The sequence below is a fragment of the Oryx dammah genome, unplaced genomic scaffold, assembly GCF_014754425.2.
Source record: "Oryx dammah isolate SB20612 unplaced genomic scaffold, SCBI_Odam_1.1 HiC_scaffold_3, whole genome shotgun sequence".
NCBI classification, from domain to species: Eukaryota; Metazoa; Chordata; class Mammalia; order Artiodactyla; family Bovidae; genus Oryx; species Oryx dammah.
The window spans coordinates 12769011-12788632 of record NW_024070187.1 but is presented as its reverse complement, the minus strand read 5'-3'; the positions used below and the strand labels follow the sequence as shown (position 1 = coordinate 12788632).

General features: G+C 36.7%; 1 protein-coding gene across 1 annotated transcript in view; it reads right to left on the bottom strand.

The window, feature by feature from the left end:
• Positions 1-3590: 3590 nt before the first annotated feature.
• ZGRF1 (zinc finger GRF-type containing 1) overlaps positions 3591-19622 on the bottom strand; it is a 53479-nt gene continuing 37447 nt past the window's right edge. Inside the window, exons 19-30 of the mRNA XM_040237444.1 lie at positions 19188-19331; positions 17184-17298; positions 15783-16045; positions 14325-14484; positions 10838-10915; positions 10492-10639; positions 8631-8758; positions 6886-7009; positions 5355-5531; positions 5081-5215; positions 4111-4372; positions 3591-3939 (exon numbers count right to left, since the gene is read on the bottom strand). Of these exons, the coding sequence (XP_040093378.1) occupies positions 3779-3939; positions 4111-4372; positions 5081-5215; positions 5355-5531; positions 6886-7009; positions 8631-8758; positions 10492-10639; positions 10838-10915; positions 14325-14484; positions 15783-16045; positions 17184-17298; positions 19188-19331 (1895 nt within the window). The 3' untranslated portion in view covers positions 3591-3778. The remainder of the gene's footprint in view (positions 3940-4110; positions 4373-5080; positions 5216-5354; positions 5532-6885; positions 7010-8630; positions 8759-10491; positions 10640-10837; positions 10916-14324; positions 14485-15782; positions 16046-17183; positions 17299-19187; positions 19332-19622) is intronic.

The following is a 19622-nucleotide window of genomic DNA, read 5'->3' as shown; positions in this document are numbered from 1 at the left end:
TCCATTCTGTATTCTTGCCTCCTTTGTCATAGGTTAATTGACCATAGGAGCATGGGTTTTATCTCTGGGATTTTTATCCTGTTCCATTGATCGATATATCTGTTTTTGTGCCAGTACGACATTGTTTTGATTCCTGTAGCTTTGTAGTATAGTCTATAGTCTGGGTGCTTGATTCCCCTAGCTGTTTTTCTTTCTTAAGATTGCTTTGACTTATTTAGGGTCTTTTGTGTTTCCATACAAATTTTTAAAAAATGTTCTGTGAAAAATGCCATTGGTAATTTGATAGGAGTTGCATTGAATTTGTAGATTGCTTTGGGTAGTATAGCCATTTTGATAATATTAATTCTTCTAATCCAAGAACACATTATATCTTTCCATCTGCTTGTATCATCTTTTTTTCTTCAGCATCTTAGAGTTTTCAGAGTGCAGGACGTTGTCCCAGAGGTCTCTTAAACTGTTGCAATTTCTTTTCATCCTTTTTATTCTGTTCCAGGGCAGCGATTTCCACCATTCTATCTTCCAGCTCACTTATCTGTTCTGCCTCATATATTCTGCTATTGTTTACTTCTAGTGTGATTCTCATTTCAGTTATTGTATTCTTCAACTCTGGTTGTTCTTTATATTTTCTGACTTTGTTAAAAACTTTCTGTAGCTTCTTGCTCTGTGCATCCATTCTTTTTCCCAGTTCTTAGAACATCTTCATGATTATTACTCTGAACTTTCTCAGGTAACCGCTTATCTCCACATCACTTAGTTGTTCTGGGGTTTTGTCTTGTTCCTTCATTTGGAAAATACTCCTTTGCTGTCTCATTTCATCTGTTTATATCTGTATTTTTTATATGTGGAAGGTTAATTATGTTTCTCAACCTTGGATAAGTGGCCATCTGTGGGGGATGTCCTTTATATCCTAGCAAGGGCCAGGGGCCAGCTGGTCCCAGGGTAGGTCTGATCTGCATCTGCAGATTTAGTTCCACAGGCTGCAGGATCTTAGTTTTCTTACTTCTGGTTCCTGCCCACTGGTGGGTGAGGCTGATCTGCAGGCTTGTGCAGGCTTCCTGATGGGAAGGGCTGGTGCCTGTCCACTGATGAGTAGAGCTGGGTCTTGGCCCTCTGGCGGACAGGGCCATGTCAGAGGATGTGTCTAGAGGTGGCTATGGGCTCAGGAAATCATTAGGCAGCTTGACTGCTGATGGATGTGGCTGTATTCCTACCCTGTTTGTTGTTTGGCTTAAGATGTCCCAGCACTGGAGCCTATAGGCTGTTGGGTGGGGCCAGGTCTTGGTCCCCCAGTGGCAGCCTCCAGGACCATTCACATCAGTGGATGCTCCCCAGTACCTCTGTCACTGGCGAGCTCCACAGTGCACCACACCACCCCAGAAGACCCTCTAAGACCAGCAGGAAGATCTGGCCCAGACTCCTATGAAGTCACTACTTTTGCCTAGGATCCTGGTGCACTTGAGACTGTGTGTGCCCTCCAAGAGTAGAGCTCCCGCACTCAAGCCCTGCTAGACGTCAAAACCAAATGCTCTAGAGACTCCTCCTCTTGATGCCAGACCCCCAGGCCTGATGTGGGACTCAGAACCCTCACTCCTGTGGAAGAACTTGTGTAATATAATTGTTCTCCAGTTTGCGGCTTGCCCACCTGGAGTGTTTGGGATTTGATTACATCAAATAAAATCTTGTTGAGTTTCTTCATTATGTCTTTGGATGTAGAATATTTTTTTGTTATTGCTAGGTTCCAGTCTTTTTACTGATGGTCTTTCAGCGGTCAGTTGTGATTTTGGTGTGCTCATGAGAGAAGAGCTCAAAGTCCTTCTGTTCTGCCATCTTTTCACATCATGAAAATGTGGTTCCTTTGTTGTTCATATTGTTGACATCATGTGGTGCTCAAGTTTGAATTCTCAAGAGAGCCTGGGAGTAAACTGGTCTATTAAGGTTACTCCTTTTCTTCCGGTTGTAAGACACACAATTCCAGGGTAGGATAGTAACTTCTGGCTCAGTGGGGCCTGTTTAGGGTAATGACAGATCGCTAAAGGCTTCTCTCCACTCCTGTCTTCCCAGATGGTGATACAGAGCTCAGCTGGGGCACGCAGCTGACTAGCCTGCAGGTGGCATCTCACACACTATCTCCAGGCCTGGGTCTCTGTCCTAGTTAACCTACTGAAGACACGTGGAGCTCACAGGGGTCTGCAGCAGGCAATGGGTGATTTCTGGGGTGTCTCCTATCCAGTTGTGTATCATCTGGAACTCAAGTTCCAGCTTTTATTTACATTTAAAGAGCACCTGTGGTGTAAACATTAACACTTTGTGGACAAGGCTTGGAGAATTACAACTTTTGTTCGTTAGATTCATTTTCTCCCAAACAAAATAAGCGTTTCATAGAGGTAGACTGGGTCATTTTTCATAGTGAATTCCAGTAAGCAATTTTCTGCATCTCTTTTTACTGTGCTGGATCTATATTGTGGCATATTATTCCTGTTGTGGCAATGTATTCCTACTGCAGCACACAGGCTCTAGAGCTTGCAGGCTCTCTAGGTACATAGTGCGGGCTTAGTTGCCCTGTGCAATGCAGCATCTTAGTTCCATGACCAGGGATTGAACCCATGTCCCCTGCACTGGAAGGCGGATTCTCAACCATTGGACCACCATGGAAGTCCTGCATCTTTAAAATAAATATTGAGTGACTTGAGCCATGAGTTTGTAATTGGTAAAGACAAATATTTCATTGATATTAATTATAATCAAGCCCTTGCTATTTTTCCATGAAAGATAAGTAAATGTTCCTTTGTTAATAATGGCTAAAAATCATACAAATGGTTTAACTTATTTATATACATAAATATAGACTATAAGCATAGAAAAAAGACTGAAGCAATGTATCAGCAATTATTATCTCTGGGTAGGGAATCTTTAGAAGCTTTTTATTTTTCATTGTGTACTCTTCTGAATTTTTCAAATTTTCTATAAGGGGAATGTATTCTTTTTATAATGGTTAAAATCCATTATAATATATACCAGTAACTACTGTGCAAACAAATGCACAGAAAAAAGACCAAAAGGAAATGAGCCAAAGGGAGTCTTTCATTCATTCTTTGTTCATCCAACAGATCGTTATTGAGCACCTACTACCGCAGAGTCATGGCCAGTTTTGAGCACCGCTATCTCTAGGAACGGACTTTTAGATACTTTTTTTTCTTTCTTTTGTACTTCTTACAAGTTTTACTGTGAAGGAATGTCCCTCATGGTCCAGTGGCTAAAACTCTGCATTCCCAATCTGGGCATGCAGCCCAGGTTCGATCCACGGTCAGGGAACTAGATCCCACATGCTGCAACTAAGACCCAGCACAACCAAATAAATATGTTTTAAAAGGAAGTTTTATTGTGAATATGTTTTTACTTACTGAATGATAGGGCAGTATATTTCTTAAGATTCTAATAGCACTGTAGTTCAGAAAGGAGCATGTTGGTATAACTGTGTAGATGCATTTTAAAAGATGAGTTTTTGAGATAATCACTTATTTTTGAAGTAACGTCCCCATAAAAGCTTTTTCCTGCTCCTTGAAAAATTCATTTCTCTAGAAACAGAGCCATAATTTTCAGAAAGAATTTTTATTGGTGAGATTTTATAGTTCCTTCAACATTTGCCTATCTTAATTATACTTTTTATGAAGAGCAGATTTTACTTATATTTAAATCTTTTTTCCCTCCCAATTACAAGAGTTAGGGAGTAATAAAAATATGCAAATGTATAATATAAAATGAATTTGAACTTTACAAACTATACCATGTCTTTTTGTGAATAAGATTTTTTATCTGTCAATTTATCTTTTTCAGCCTTTTTCTTCTGTTTTTCTTCTGCTTGTTTTTCAAGATAATCTTTAAGGAGATGGTCCAGTTGTGGTTCATACTGGCTTGCATGTTGCAGTCCACCTTCCCTCCCTTAAAAAGATACAAAACATGAGACAACTATATTTTACAGTGGTGTCCATTTCATCATTTCATTCATCACCCATAGTGGCAAATTCAGAGTAGTTCCTGAAACACCCCAGGCACTAACACAAAAGTCAGTTTTAATTCAAAATGCTTGAATTAAATACATTTTTGTTTTACCTTCACAGTGTTGGATCACACGGCCCCATAGTCGATTTTTCCTCAGACAGGCTAAATTTCCTACAATCAACAAATGCCTCCTTCCTCTGGTCAATGCAACATTCATTCTTTTTTCTGAATCAATAAATCCTACTTGTCTGGTCCTTACGCAGGACAGAATAATGATCTCCTTTTCAGCTCCCTGAAAAGCATCTACTGTGGACACCTGCACAGCTTTCATGTTAGGATGGTCGAAGTCCGCAGCACTGAGTAGGTGACAGAGCTACAGAGGAAAGATGACAAGAATCATGCGGCGCAGACAATGTCTTCATGAACCTACACCTCTCCGCCTGCCCTTGGCAGCCGTTATCATTTAACTAATAATGGGTAACTTTCATTTTGTTATTACTCACAGAGACTTAGTTTCTGAAATGATAAATCACTAGATGATAAGTTGCAAAGCAAAATCAAAGTGATCATTTATCTATTGCTGGGAATTCATCTGGATATGCTAATTTAGAGTTGATAAACTAATAATGAAACATGAAAAATACTAAAAGTAAATTCATACAAATTAAAACTAGTTAGAAGTAACTGGCTTGTGAGTAGATTAATATCTGGGATCTATCTTTGATTTACTGTTAAAATGTAACAATAGTGAAAGAACATTTTGGAAAACAGATTCAATCCCATCTGTCCCAAAACACAAAGCATACACCGTATTTCCTTCCCTCTAATTTGTTTATTTGCATTTTTGCCCCAACAGCTGTAAACGGAATTTAATTAAACCTTGTTAGGTTTACATCTAATTATATAGAAAAAAGCCACAGCAGACAAAAATCTAAATGCTGCTTTTTAATACCTTAAAGTCCTAAAAGCTTTTCTAGCACCAAACCAATACAACCTAAAGCACAATGAATGTAATACCAAATATTATAATATGAAATTATAATATTTAATAATGATAAGTATTATCATATTTAGTACGGACCTTGTACATCTGGGATTTGTATAATGTTATCACCCCAATCATGGAGCCCACTATTCCACTCGCAATCAGTGATTGAATCAACTTGAGTGTAAAAGCAGCTTCTGCCACATTATGAAAGCTGTTACCTCTTTCAATCTGGAATAAGAAACAGGACCTAGATTATATTTCCCAGAAATGCTACAGAAAGGCCAAGAAAGTCATACAGATAACTAACAATACAATTAAAACAGGAAACTAAACTGGGTTGACTCTTATCAACATTAATGTTATTTACCTGCTCCAGTCCTTTTACGTTATAGAAACACAGAGTTGGGAGCCATTCCAGTAAAGGGCTCCTCTCTGTTTCGGAAATGCCATTCATGAGATTTCCTTCATAAAACAGATCATTAGCAATAGCGCTGATTGTGGGGTGACAACGGTACTGAGTTCTCAACAGAATTGGCTTGTGACCCTAAGAAATTTAAGTACAGAAAAATAAGGAATTAAAACATTTTTTTTCCTTAGGGGGAAAAAAATCCACAATAATATTTTAAAGTTTAAAACTACTGCCTGCGATATTGTGCTCTTAGTAAATAAATCACAACTATGATAAAATGGACTATAAATAAAAAGAACTTTAAAAATTTTAATAAAAATATTTTCATAGTAAACTTTTTAATATTAAAATTATAAAACAAACGAATCTTAGACTAGTAAATTTGGTATCTAACATTATACCTTCAGAACCTATGTGGAGTTGGCCTAACACTAAATTGAAAAGAAATCTTTAAAAACAAATCAGAAATTGTTGGTGATAACCCATTAACTTTCCTCCTTGGGTACAAGCTATTTTTCACTCCGAATCTTCAAACAAATTTCCAATTATGCTAACACGTCATAAACTAATTCCCATCTATTTCAGGGCTCTCCTGGTCTTTATTTGCAAAATGTTCTATAATATTGTTTGAACATTTTGAAAAGTTACAAGGTACTCTGATAATAATATGTAACAAAATGCAGGGTTAGTGATCACATGGACAAAGGGGAAAAATATGTGAGGGAAAAAAATCGATCCCCAAAACTTTTAGGGCATAAATTTATGAACAGACAACCCATCAAATGGAAGAAAATATTTACAAATCATATATCCGATAAGGAATTAATATCTAAAATACATAAAGAACCCCTACAACTGAACAACAAAAACGACCCAATTCAAATATAGGCAAAGGGCTTGAACAGGCATTTTTCCAAAGATAAGTGCATGAAAGATGCTCAACATCATCATACATTAGGGAAAACACAATGAGATACTGCTTCACACCTATTAAGATAGCTATTAACTTTTTAAAAATGAAAAATAACATTATGGTAAAGATGTGGAGAAATTAGAACTCTTGCACATTGCTATTGGGAATGTACTGGTACAGCTGCTATGGAAAACAGTTTGACAGTTTCTCAAAAGTTGGATATAGAAATAGCATCGAAAGCTGAAATGAAAAAAAAGAAAATAGCATCAGACCCGCAGTTGCACTTGAGCTCTACAACAGTGGACATGGATAAGAGAAATGTTATAGCCTGTTTTTATTTTACAGCAAAATCAATATACTTACTACCCACTACTAAAATTCACAGGGGAAAGATTCATTTTATTGTTAGGTTATTAGTGTTCTCCTTTTCTTTAAGATGAGTATTTTCTAAACGACTCCAATTAAAATAATTTTAGGGCAAGGACCTGGTCTTGCCCTAAATATGTTTTATTTTCTATCAACCTACACAGTGTATAATCAATAACTGATAACTCTGTATGAATTTAGAAGTAGTACCATTAAGCAGAGTCGGTCAAAAAGAGTTTGTTCCAGTCCATTTTCATGAGCTGCATCAGAACCCTGAATAGTAGGAGGAAGCTGTTTGGGATCTCCAACAAGTATCAGCTTTTCACACTCAAACCTAAAACAAAATTCTAAAAATTAATCTAAGCAATGAGAAAAATATGCATTAATATCATTTATTGCACTGTTTTCTAAAATGTATTTCAAAGAATCTGAATACCATAAACTGTACTGTGAACATACAAGGCTACTAGGTGTATTCAAAGGCTTTCAAAAGTTATGCAGTAAGTAAAGAATCCTCTACATAACTTTACTTTTTTCCACATAAAACCTATTAAGTATTTCACAGAACACACTTTGAAAATAATGATTTTTAGAATCTATAAACTTAAGACTTAAAAACTTTCTTAGAAGTCATTTAGCTTAAACTTTTGTTTTAGAGATGAAGCCTATTAGGTTCTCAGGGGTTAAATGTCTTTTTAAATAGGAGTCATATATAGTAGGGGAAAATCCAAGTTTTGTAGAAAAACCTATATCCAAGTTTTAGCTCTGTTACATTCTATGGACACAGCAAATTATTTAATCTCTACAGTGTCAGTATGTTTATCAGTAACCTTGATATAATAATACCTTGCAAGGATTACTGCTGTTGTAAGGACTTAAGCATGTAATATGTTTAGTATACAGTAGATGCTCCATAAATACTGCTCCTCTGCCCTCTACGCAGGGCCTTACTCTCTCCATCCCTGACTCCAGGTTAGGGTGACCAACTGGTCCTGGTGCCCAGGACTGCCCCAGTTTAAACCCTGAAAGCCCCCTGATGCAGGAACCTCGCAAGTCTCAAGCAGAGCATAGCAGTTGATGCCCTCCTCCCTCATCCTTTACGCCTGGGGAAAAAGATCTGTAAATTCACCAAAATAATTGTGTACTTTCTTTTAAAAGTGTTTGTTAATGTTACATCCCCATTTTTTTTTTAAGGGAAGAAACCCCTTACTTTTGGTTACGATGTGTAGAGATTTATTGCCATATATATTGCATCAAAATATATTAACATAAAAGTACTGGTGAAGTAAAATCTAGTGTATTTTCAACACTTGTAAACTGGAAATCAGAAGATTAAATATTTACTATAAAGAAGGAAAAAGCAAAACAACAAAGAGGGACAGAACAAGGCCTAGGACTTGAGCCTATTAGTCTGGTCTAGTTTGGCACACCCTCCTCTACCTTTAGGATTCCTCAGAGATGCTTTAAAAGCAGTGTTTCAATGGGCTGCGACAGCTTAGATTTCATAGTTTCCTAAATTTTAGTAGATAAATTTTCATTTTCAACTTATTTTTCTTTATATATGTTATCTACTTTCATAATCTAAAAACTATTTCGAACCTAAACACTGGAATTATATCAAGGTATTCTTCAGTAGAGTTAGGTTCTTAAGCTGTGACTAAAGAGGCACCTTTAATCTGGTTAAGAGATCTGCAATGTCCCAACAGAATCCTAGCACTAGAACTTTCCAGGCTTTTATAAATTATGTGATTCAGGTGTCTAAACTATGATCTAACCAAATTTTGATATACTAACTCCTCCCCACCTCAAATTTCCTTTTACATTCTTTTAAAGAATCAGTTTAGTATTTGCATTGCTAGGAATTTTCACAAAAGTTTGGTAAGAGTTTCAACTGAGGAAATGTTTGAAATAACTGTAACATCTGAGAGTCTTTGGAAAAGAACCTTTCAGGTTACCTTGCAATGGGAAGGAGAGAAGCAGGTTCTGTTATTTGACTACACTCATCCAGGACAACCACAGGGAATTTCAGATCATTCATGCATGGGAACGGGCAGGCTGCACAGGTAACTCCGACTACTCGAACCTTCATTGTAATGAGAATGTTATTAACAACTATTAAACAAAAGAATATAGTTACCAAAGAACTTCTAGGCTAAAATCATAAATGAGCTGCTGCTGCTAAGTCGCTTCAGTTGTGTCCGACTCTGTGTGACCCCACAGATGGCAGCCCACCAGGCTCCGCCATCCCTGGGATTCTCCAGGCAAGAACACTGGAGTGGGTTGCCATTTCCTTCTCCAATAAATGAGCTAGTCCTAATTTAATCACCACCAATCAGAAAATAGGCCACTTGACATCTACATTTTCATTATTCCCACATAAGGAATTCCTCTTAAAAGAATTTTATTTATGAACAAGTGAAACCAATGAGCAATAGATTATAGTAACATATCAGTATGTTGGATAAGGATGTAAAATAAGCGTGTGTGTGCTAGTCACTCAGTCATGTCTGACTCTTTGCGACCCCATGGACTGTAGCCCACCTGGCTCTTCTGTCCATGGAATTCTCCAGGCAGGAATACTGGAGTGGGTTGCCATTCTCTTCTCTAGGGGATCTTCCCAAGTCAGGGATCGAACCCTGGTTTCCTGTATTGCAGGCAGATTCTTTACCGTCTGAGCCACCAGAGAAGCCCAAGTAGGTTCACATAAATGACTAATTTGCACTAGCTGAGTGTAGTCAAACTAAGCCTTTCTGGATTTGGTTGGGGAAAAAGGAGGGAAGTTAAGTCCATACTTGGGATAATAAAAAGCTAGTCTGAAGCATTCTGAGGACGCCTAGAACCAAAACTTATTGTAGACATTATTATTTCCAATTTTCTCTCCTTCACCATGAGAGTATTTATTACTCATCCACACCCTTTACTATATGACTTTGCAGCGCTTCCAACCAGAGAAGTAGGTGAAGTATATTTCCCAGCCCCACTGATGCTGGGCTTGGTCATATGACCCTGTTACAGCAAATGCAATGTTAGCAGACATGCTATGAACAAAAGCTTTACATGTATCTATAGGATCCAGCCTGCCCTCCTGCACTTCTGCCATCTGTCAGGAGAGGGCCATCATGCCACAGACAACTGTTCTCAGAATGAGAGGTTTGACCTACACCAACTGACCGTAGAATCACTGAATCATTAAGTTTGTTGTCTTCAGTTACTGAGATTTTGTTTGCTAAGCAATGGTATTTCAGCAGTAGCTCACGGAACCGGTGCGAAGCACCTTAATTGTCCCAAACTTCTTGCAGAAAGTGACCCATGTCCACCCTGTCCAACAAGTCAACAACCCTCTTTTCTTCCACTCCCTTTTCTTCCCCCATGCTTTGTTTATAGGAGAAAGCTACTGAAGACTTCTTTCCTCAAAGCTGACACCCTGTCTTGAGCCAGAACTTGACAAGGGCGATGATGCTACTTGCTACAGCCAGAGACCCTATGTGTCCAATGTGGGCTCCCAATACATGGGATCCATGGTCTGAGCCTCCCAGGTTCTCGGACAGATTTCAGACAGACCCTGAAGGGCTTGGTTTTCTAGGAGAGCATCAAAGATAAAATTCACTTGGATATTTTGCCCAGTGTCAATAAAATAAAACATGGATTGCATAGACAGGCACACTTTAGTTGAATCTAAGCTATCATAGTTGGGTTTTTTAATTTATTTACTTAAGGGAAATAAACAGGAATAATATTTCTCTCAATAGGAATAAAAATAATATAAATCATATATATAAATTAAAGAAATAAACAACTGACGCTGTTTCCTCTCACCTGTTTCAGCAAGGTTTTATTGGTCCCCAGTTTATGCTGCTCAATACTTTTCCTCACATAGACTCTTTCCATAGGAGTCAAGTCTTCTTTCATGAGTGCATGTAGTTCTTTTAATTGTTCATTTTCATTTTCTGAGCCAGCATACAAACTTAAAAAACAATTACATAAAAGAAGACCCTTGTATTCTATTTTAGTAATATCACAAAAAAGCAAAACACAAGAGTTCCTAAATTAACACCAAGAAAAAGGCTTTCTCTAGTCTTCCTCAAAATCCAGATTTAAGGTAAGAGTTATATAAAATTATACTTCTGTGCATTCTGTGACTTTTGGAATTTGGCATTCTTACCTGTAAGGTAAAACTGGCTTGGCAATCTTTCTGACACTCCCAACTCTGACAAACTTTTCAAATCCAAGACTAAGAAGCCTTTAAAGAAAACAGGGTGAAACAGATTTACTATTTAGAAAACAGAATCTAAAACAAACTTTCATATAATATACACATTATTAAAATAACTTTGTATAACAATATATTTTATAGTTATGTAGTTTAATGTGAAATGCCTAAACTCAAAGGCAATGTAGCTGAAAAACTTTTCATAAAATGTATTTCAGAGAATTTTTAAAAATATGTATTATCTTATGTTGAGGGCTCATGAAATGTTCATAAAATACTGATGTTAGAATTTATCACAAATAAAATTGCCCTAGGGACTCCCTGACAATCTACTGATCAAGACTTTGTTCTCTCACTGCTGTGGCCCAGTTCCATCCCTGGTTGAGGAATTATAGAAGATCCTACAAGCCGTATGGCATGGCCAAAAAAAAAAAAAAAAACAAAACCCCACAAAAATAAACAAAAAAGACAAAACTGCCCTAAAGACATCATGGAAAGCAATAGCTACCATATATTTAACGTCAAGATTTAGTGGGAAGAGTGTTAGCCTCTTTATATACCTTGCCTTGATAATTTAATACTCCTTACAGCTCTGCATGATATCTCATCTTAGAGATGAGGAACTGAAACTCAGAGCTGTAAGTCAGGTATTTTGCTAAGTCAGGCCACATGGCTAATAAGTGAGGCAATCATGAATCAAACCTGGGCAAGTCTGTCTACCTCCAAAAGATATGGGTGACTGTTCTTCCACACCCGTGACCCCCCTAGTAAGGGCTTTGTGCAGCAGCAGCCGTCTCCCTTCCCTCTTACGTATCTTACCGCTCCTGCTTTATGTGAGGAACAGAGGAGGGACTCATTGAACATCCAGACTTCTGAAACATCTATCACCTCAAATGGGGAATAAAGAACTGGAAAACGAAAGAAACTATGGCTCTCCAAACATCGTTTTCCTAGAGAATCTTGAAGCAATTTGTTTAATGTCAATCAATACATGAATAGACTTCAAGTTTTGCATTTTTTAAGTTTTTATCTTGGATAGCAGCTATTTTTCAGTCTGAAAAACTAGTTTATATATATATTTCAATATAAGTGTGTTAATTCTATGAGAACAGTGTAGTATCCTCATCATATCATGGGCAAAAAATATTTTATGTCTTCTCAAGAAATCCTTCATCCTATTCTGTCCATTGCGGTTGAAAGGCATTATCCAAGTACATAGCTAAATGTCAGTCCAGTGTGAAGAAATATCTGGGTCCAGCTTACACGCAGTTGGGATAGATACAGATCCTAACTGCAGTCCACATTCCTCAGGCCCTCATCAGAGGCTTAAGCATTAAAGAATCTCTTCTCTGTTTTTTGTTACCTTTCATAGTCAGTCCTCACTCTTCTAGCTCCTTGATTTTTCTCTTCTAAACAGATCGGAGTTAAATTTTTATCTCAAGCTAAGCAATCTAAAGTTCTTTCTAGTTTGTCCCCAAGTAACTGCTCATTATCCTGAGTCAAAAAATATCCTCAGCCACTGTTTTAGATTACTTAGAACAGTGCACACAGGTAGAACTTGCCTAGAGGGCAATCTTACAAAGTGTATCAAGAAGCTTTAAAACGTTCATATCTTTTGTTCTAGGCCTAGGTTTGTCCTCAGAAAAGAATCAGAAATGGAGACAAAGATTTATGTTTAAGGATCTTGGTTACAATATTATTTATAATAGCAAAAGCTTGGAAAGACCTTACTGATCAAAAATTGTTTATAGATCAAAACTCATGGCATATAATAGAGCTATGGGGAGGGAGGTGGGAGGGGGGTTCAGGAAGGGGAACATGTGTACGCCCATGGCGGATTCATGTTGATGTGTGGCAGAACCAATATAATATTGTAAAGTAATTAGCCTCCAATAAATAAATAAATATATATAAATAAATAATAAATAAATAAATATAAATTTAAAAAAATAGAGCTATGACAATTTTGGTTTCTAAGACAATACCATAAAGAAATAATCTGAGTAAAAAAAAAAAGCAGGACACAAAACAAACAGTATATACTGTTGAAAACTAAGTTTGGAAAACAAAATGAATGTGTGTATATGTACTGACAGTCTATAAAGAAATGTAATAAAATGTTAGAGCTGCATATTTTCTACTATACCCATTCACCTAATGCAATTATAAAAGTTAATTTTTAAAAAAGCTATACTTATAAATAATTGATTATTTCTCCTAATCAAACTTTATCATTTATGTTGAAATTCAGATCATTAAACATTGGAATACTGGTAAAACATTATGTAATACCTTCTTTGCACTTTTAAAAATCTTACACAAAAATTTTACCCTGTATAACAGATTGCACTATTGCTTCCATGAAACAGCAAGAAGCTAACCTTTTAGTTTGTAAGTAGGAAAAAAGATCAAGCTTCTCTGGTGGCTCAGTAGTAAAGAATCTGCCTGCCAATGCAGGAGACATGGGTTTAATCCCTGGGTTAAACCCCTGGAAGAATGGATCGGGAAGATCCCCTGGAGAAGGAAATGGCAACCCACTCCAGTATTCTTGCCTGGAGAATCCCACGGACAGAGGAGCCTGGTGGGCTACAGTCCATGGGGCCATAAAGAGTTATTTAGTAACTAAACAACAGCAACAAGGAAAAAAATCACATAGGAAACCTGATGATTTTGGCACAAGGATGGGATAAAGGTAAAACTAAAGGTGGATCCCTCTTATTGAAACCAAAACATAATTTAATCAAACTGTTAGCTATTTTACTTTTATGTGTTCATACAGGAAGGCAGACGAGAGAACAACCTGTAACTTGGTTCTGCAATTTTAGCCTACTTTCAAAGTAGCCACCCTAAGCTCCTGGGTCAGAGACAAAAGACTTTCACTCATGGCATAGGAAGCAGCATAAGCACTAATGTATCTACAGTGGTTTCCTGTGGTCCTCAAGTCGTAAGAAGAGACACAGAGAATGCAGACGGACACCTGCACTGCAGTGGACTGAGCTGTAGGAAAGAACACTGAGCCTGGACATCCACTATTTTTGTAACAAGAAATCAGCAACTCTGCTGTTGGTCCTGGAGGGAGATATCACATCAGTCAAGGTTGCTTACTGCAAACACAACCGGGAAAATGCGTTGGGTTAGCGTGGTCAGGCCATGCATGGTGGATTGCCTCCCCCAACAACATATGTCCTTGGCTAGATTTTTACATGAGTATCCCATCCTGTGTCAAAACTGTCAGGTTTCATATGTATTTTATCCTACTTACAAACTATTAAGTCAGCCTCTTCCTGTTTCATGGACGCTGGTTCTTGAGTCAGAGACAAAGGCCTTGCCTGTCCGGCATGCCCAGCACAAAGGTGCATGGACATTCAGGGCCCATGGTAGACTGCCTCTCAACAACAACCTAAAACATTAGGCACTCAAATACACCTGTCCTACCTACCCAAGAAGCACTCTATCAACAGCTACATTAGTAGAAGAAGAAATTAGAAGTTTCCACGGTCTTGCATTTCCAACTGTAAGAGCTTCACATTTTTCAAATAGTTGCACAAAAAACAAAATCACCACGGCCAGCAAGTAACTCTTTCCTGCTCCAAAAACACCTAATTATTTTGAAGGGGGGAAGAAAAGTAAAGGCAATATTGTAAATAAATTTCTGAAAAGCACAAGAAATATATCATCCATCCATCTCCCTCTCTCCTTCATTTAATTAATTTATTTAAAAATATTGTATGCCCACCATGTGTTTAATTAGCACAAGGAGTAAATGCATAGATAATCAAAGACTTTCACATTTAACGAGACCACAGTCGACTCAGGAAGATAGACAAGTAAAGAACAATGATAAAACAATACGGTTAAGTAACACTATTGGCATCAGAGAAAGAACATCTCTCTTTCCTTTGGTGGAGATGGGAAGCTTCCTAAAAATAAAAAGAATAGGAGAACTAAGTCTTCTGGGGTAAGATATCCCAACTCTTAAGGAAAGGATCATTCCAGGCAGAGATGTGACAAAGCATGAAGCCGTAAGTATTTCTGTATGGCCTGTAGCAAAAAGGCAAGAGAGGAGGCAGTCTGACAAAGAAGAAAAGGGGATAAATCACAAAGAGTTTTGCTTGCTAAGGCTAAAAGTTTGAATTATATTTTAAAGGCCAATGGAAATCAATGAAGAATTTTAAGCAATGGAACTGACTTAATCAGATTTTTTTTTTTTTTTTTTTAAGAAAAACTACTTGAGTGAAGCCTGGCTTGTTGCAGTTCATGGGGTTGCAAAGAGTTGGATACAACTTAGCGACTGAACAACAACTTGAGTGAAAATATGAAGAAAGGAAAAACTAAAGGTAGATCAATTAGAAAGCTGTGTGAGATCACGATAACTAATACATGCTAACTTTACTAAGTGCCTCCCATGTGCCAGGTACCATTCTGAGCTCTTTATCTATGTTAACATTTGATCCCCCAAACCTATGAGACAGATGCTATTATCAAACTTTATTTTACAGAGGAGGGAATTAAAGCTAAGAGAGCCCACACTCTCACTAACTAGGCGGTATGGAGGTATGTTAAAGACCTGGATTGAGTGGGTACAAATGAGCGGGAGGGGATAGAAAATATGAAATTAAAATGAAATATCAGTATGAAAAATAGGAGGAAACGAGAAGGGACATCTCAGTGACTGATCTAATGGGGGGAAAGAAACAGTAAGAGAGAGGGAGGAGGGTTAAGAGAAAATCACTTAATCTAGAGAGAAAGATACTAACGGGGGTTCAGGTTTGAAAAAATCTATTGAGTTATTCTGGAATCTTGTTTGACTAGGAAATTACAAAGGTGCAGATCGAGTGACACAAGCTTATATAACAATGTATTTACTATTGGAACTGTTTTCTTTCCTGCTTCTTACCGTGTATGATTGTGATAGGGAGGGTATGAATTGCCAGTTCCTTTGCTTCTTCAGCACTCTGGCGTGATGCCATCATTTGCGCTATCTGAATTAGAGCTGTGGCTTGATCCTTGTTTAACTTGTGCGCCTGAATTAACTCACTAGCCAACTTCAATGTTGCTTCTATACTGAGTAGTTCAAATTTTGTGTTGATATTTGAGAAGGCTGGTGGGATAAACTTTCTCTTATTGACTCTCTTGTTGTTCACTGTAGTTGATGAAGACCTAGTAAAAAGGCAGCGTGAAAAAGATTTTTTTTTAATGAAAGGTTTTTGAAACAGCTAAGTAGACCTATTTGTAACTTAGCCTTCACTTTATAAGCATCACAGAGAATATTTTTTTTGGAGACACAAATGAACATATACCCCAGTTTGGAGGAGGGTGGATGAAAACAGAACATTTGTTGAAAACCTACTATTTAACAAAACTAAAAAACTCAAAAAAAAAAGAAAAAGAAAACCTACTATACGCTGGCATTATGCTAAGCAATTTATGTTACTTGATGTAATCTTCACAACAACACTAAGTACTTATTTATCCCATATAGAGATATAGAAATATTAACCTTTTCCCGCAAAAGCACACAGTTAATAAGTGGTATGCTAACTTAAAAACCCATGTTCTGTTAAACAAAACCAACTAAGACAATTAATATAGCTTCCATTTAAGGTAAAATAGAAATAAACTGGTTTTATTTCTATTAAGACCAAATTAAAAAAAAAAAGACTGAATTCATTTCAAAGTAGATAAATGACATAATGGATAAGGATATTTACTTTTTTACCTAGGACTTCATTATGGTGAAAAAAAATGAAATACCACAAGTTAGATCATAACATTCCAAATTAGAATGTAGACTTTTTCTATCACTTTATAGTAAATTCAACATGTCACTTCCAATTTTTTAAAAAAAGGGACAAGGTGGTTGAGAAATTAAAAATGAAGATATAGGTTATGTCAAGAATAAGATCAGTATCAATACATATACTGTATTAAAGCTGTAAAATGTTACATAATTTTAAATGTTTAATAATTTGCAACATAAAAGTACAGATAAATAAAAAAAATAAAAACACTCAAAAGATCCTTAAGAAATTATTCCTTAAAAAATGAAAAATATCTGCAGTAACCCTTGTTAGCCCCAACCACAATAAATAAATAAACAGATTAATTGTTGGGAAATGATGTGTACCTCCCCTTTCTCTTTTTAACTACTAATGAAGAGGAACCCCATAATCCCTGAAAGCAGATTAACACTTTATTGGCAAAAATTTATGTAATGTACTTTTACTCCATTTTCATACTCATGATTAGTCACCATTTTTGAATACCACCAATGACCCAAAGGTAAACACTGACTTACATTGCTATCAGGTACTGTGTTAGAGGTAGAGTAGCTGGATTAAAGTAGTCCCGAATATTTTTTAAAGTGGTCAGCTCTGTGCTGGCATTACAAACCAATAAGGCGTGGACCACTGCTATAGACGGAATACAAAAAATGAACATTTAATGTAAACAAATGGACAAAAAAAATTAAAAAAAAACTATTAAATGTCCATATAACTCAGTTATATGGATTAGTCACAACATAAAATAAATCCTTAAGTATATGCAGAGGTCCTTTTATCCATTAAACCAGTATACTACCTGCTCATTCATACTTTATAAACTGTGTAACATATCAAATTTGGACTTCCATATATCAGTTAATGAAACAAGAACAACTATTTTGAGTTAGGGCATGGCAACACTGCTTAACAGCTGGCAGTTCCATTTAATCAGCATACCACATTGTACTATATAGTAGCATGTGTGTAATTTGAACATTTTTTTCCTCAGTTATTTTATAGAAATATAAGGAAAGCAGAAAATTAGAATGCTGTTTACTGGTGAGGAAACAACTGCAACAAATATGAAAATATGCATTCGAAAAATGACAAGTGTTCACTTAATTAGGCTCTTATTGAACTCAAGCTGATTGACGACGTTTATTCAGTTCTAAAGGGAAAAAAAAAATCAAGTTTAAAAAGTCTATGAAATAGGTGAAATGGGTCATTAAATGCTGTGTCTTAATTAGTTATGGATCAAATTCAACCATCAGAAATTATTCCAGAGATCAAAATGTATAGAGAAGTAACAGATTCATAGAATTGGATAGGGATTCAGCTTACCAGGTTGGGAAGATCGCCTGGAGAAGGGAAAGGCTACCCACTCCAGTATTCTGGCCTCAAGAATTCCATGGACTATATATAGTCCATGGGTTCGCAAAGAACCAGACACAACTGAGTTACCTTCACTTTCAGTTTGAGCTTACTAAAGCTTTATTAAAAACTAATAATAATTTAATAAATAAATAAGGCTCATACCCTATTGTGTTATTAAGAATTTCTTGGGACCTCCATGGCAATCTAGAGGTTAAGACTCCATGCTCCCAATACAGGGGGCACAGGTTGACTCCTGGTTAGGGAACTAAGATCCTGCATGCCACACAATATGGCCAAAAAGAAAAAAGAATTTCTAAAGGCAGATGATAAAATAGCCTCAAAATGAAAATCATCATATCCAACTGCTCACAAAATCTCTTGTAAAATCTACAAGACCTTCTCAATATAAAAAGTTTATTAAATGTATACTACTAGAATAAACCAAGAGAATTAAATAAATCAAGAACCAGAACTTATAAGAAATTAAGAAAATTCTCATTTATATTTTTACAAATCAATTATATACCATGTAAAATTCAACTATAACAGAACACTTAAGTGAGAGGTCAAGATTTTACTGCACTGTTTTAGCGCTCTGGGACTTGAGCTATAGAAATATTTTGTATACACATTTTTAGGAACATCGTATACAGTAACAGGAAGAAGTGAATGTGAAAGTAGCCCAGTCGTGTCTGACTCTGCGACTCCTCGCTGTCTGACTCTATATGATCCATGGAATTCTCTAGGCCAGAACACTGGAGTGGGTAACCTTTCCCTTCTCTGGTGGATCTTCCCGACCCAGGAATCGAACTGGGGTCTCCTGCATTGCAGGTGGATTCTTTACCAACTGAGCTATTAGGGAAGCCCAATAGGAAGTAGAGGCGGATATTTTTTGTTGGCTTTTTTACTGCTACCAATCCATCTGCCTCCACCCGCTCATGCCTGTGTGCTCAGTGGTGTAACCCCATGAACTGCAGTCCACCAGGTTTTTCTGTCCATGGACTTTTCCAGGCAAGAATACTGGAGTGAGTTGCCATTTCCTTCTCCTTTTTTGTTGGCTTTAGTCAAATAATCCCACACAAAGTTGGCAGGCTTGCTTACAGTGCATCACATGTCTTTCATTATTTTTTAATATAAAGTAATATGGTCATAGTAATACTTACTGTTAGTGGGCCAGTTTGAAGGGAAATAACCTTTCAGAGGTAGAAGCTCTACCTCGTTGATAGAGGATGGTCCAAAGAAAGTACTACATGCAATAAAAGTATCCAATTCAAAGTCTAGGGTTTTTGAAACCACCCAAAGATCATCTGAAAAGACAAACACTTTTACAGGTCTCAGAACAATGCTCAATCCAAAGCTACCTCAGATTTTCTTTGATGCTTAGTCCTACACTGTTTTTCAAAAAACAAATATGGTTATTATAATTAACATGATTCCACCCAAACAGAAAGCTGAACTCATAACATTTCATTTCCATGATTTTAACTCAATTTTATGCTTTTAAAGTTACTTCGTAATTATTTAAAAAAAACACTATAAAAACAATATCTAACTCATTTTTCTCTTATAAAACAGTTTTATAGCTACATTTGATTTTT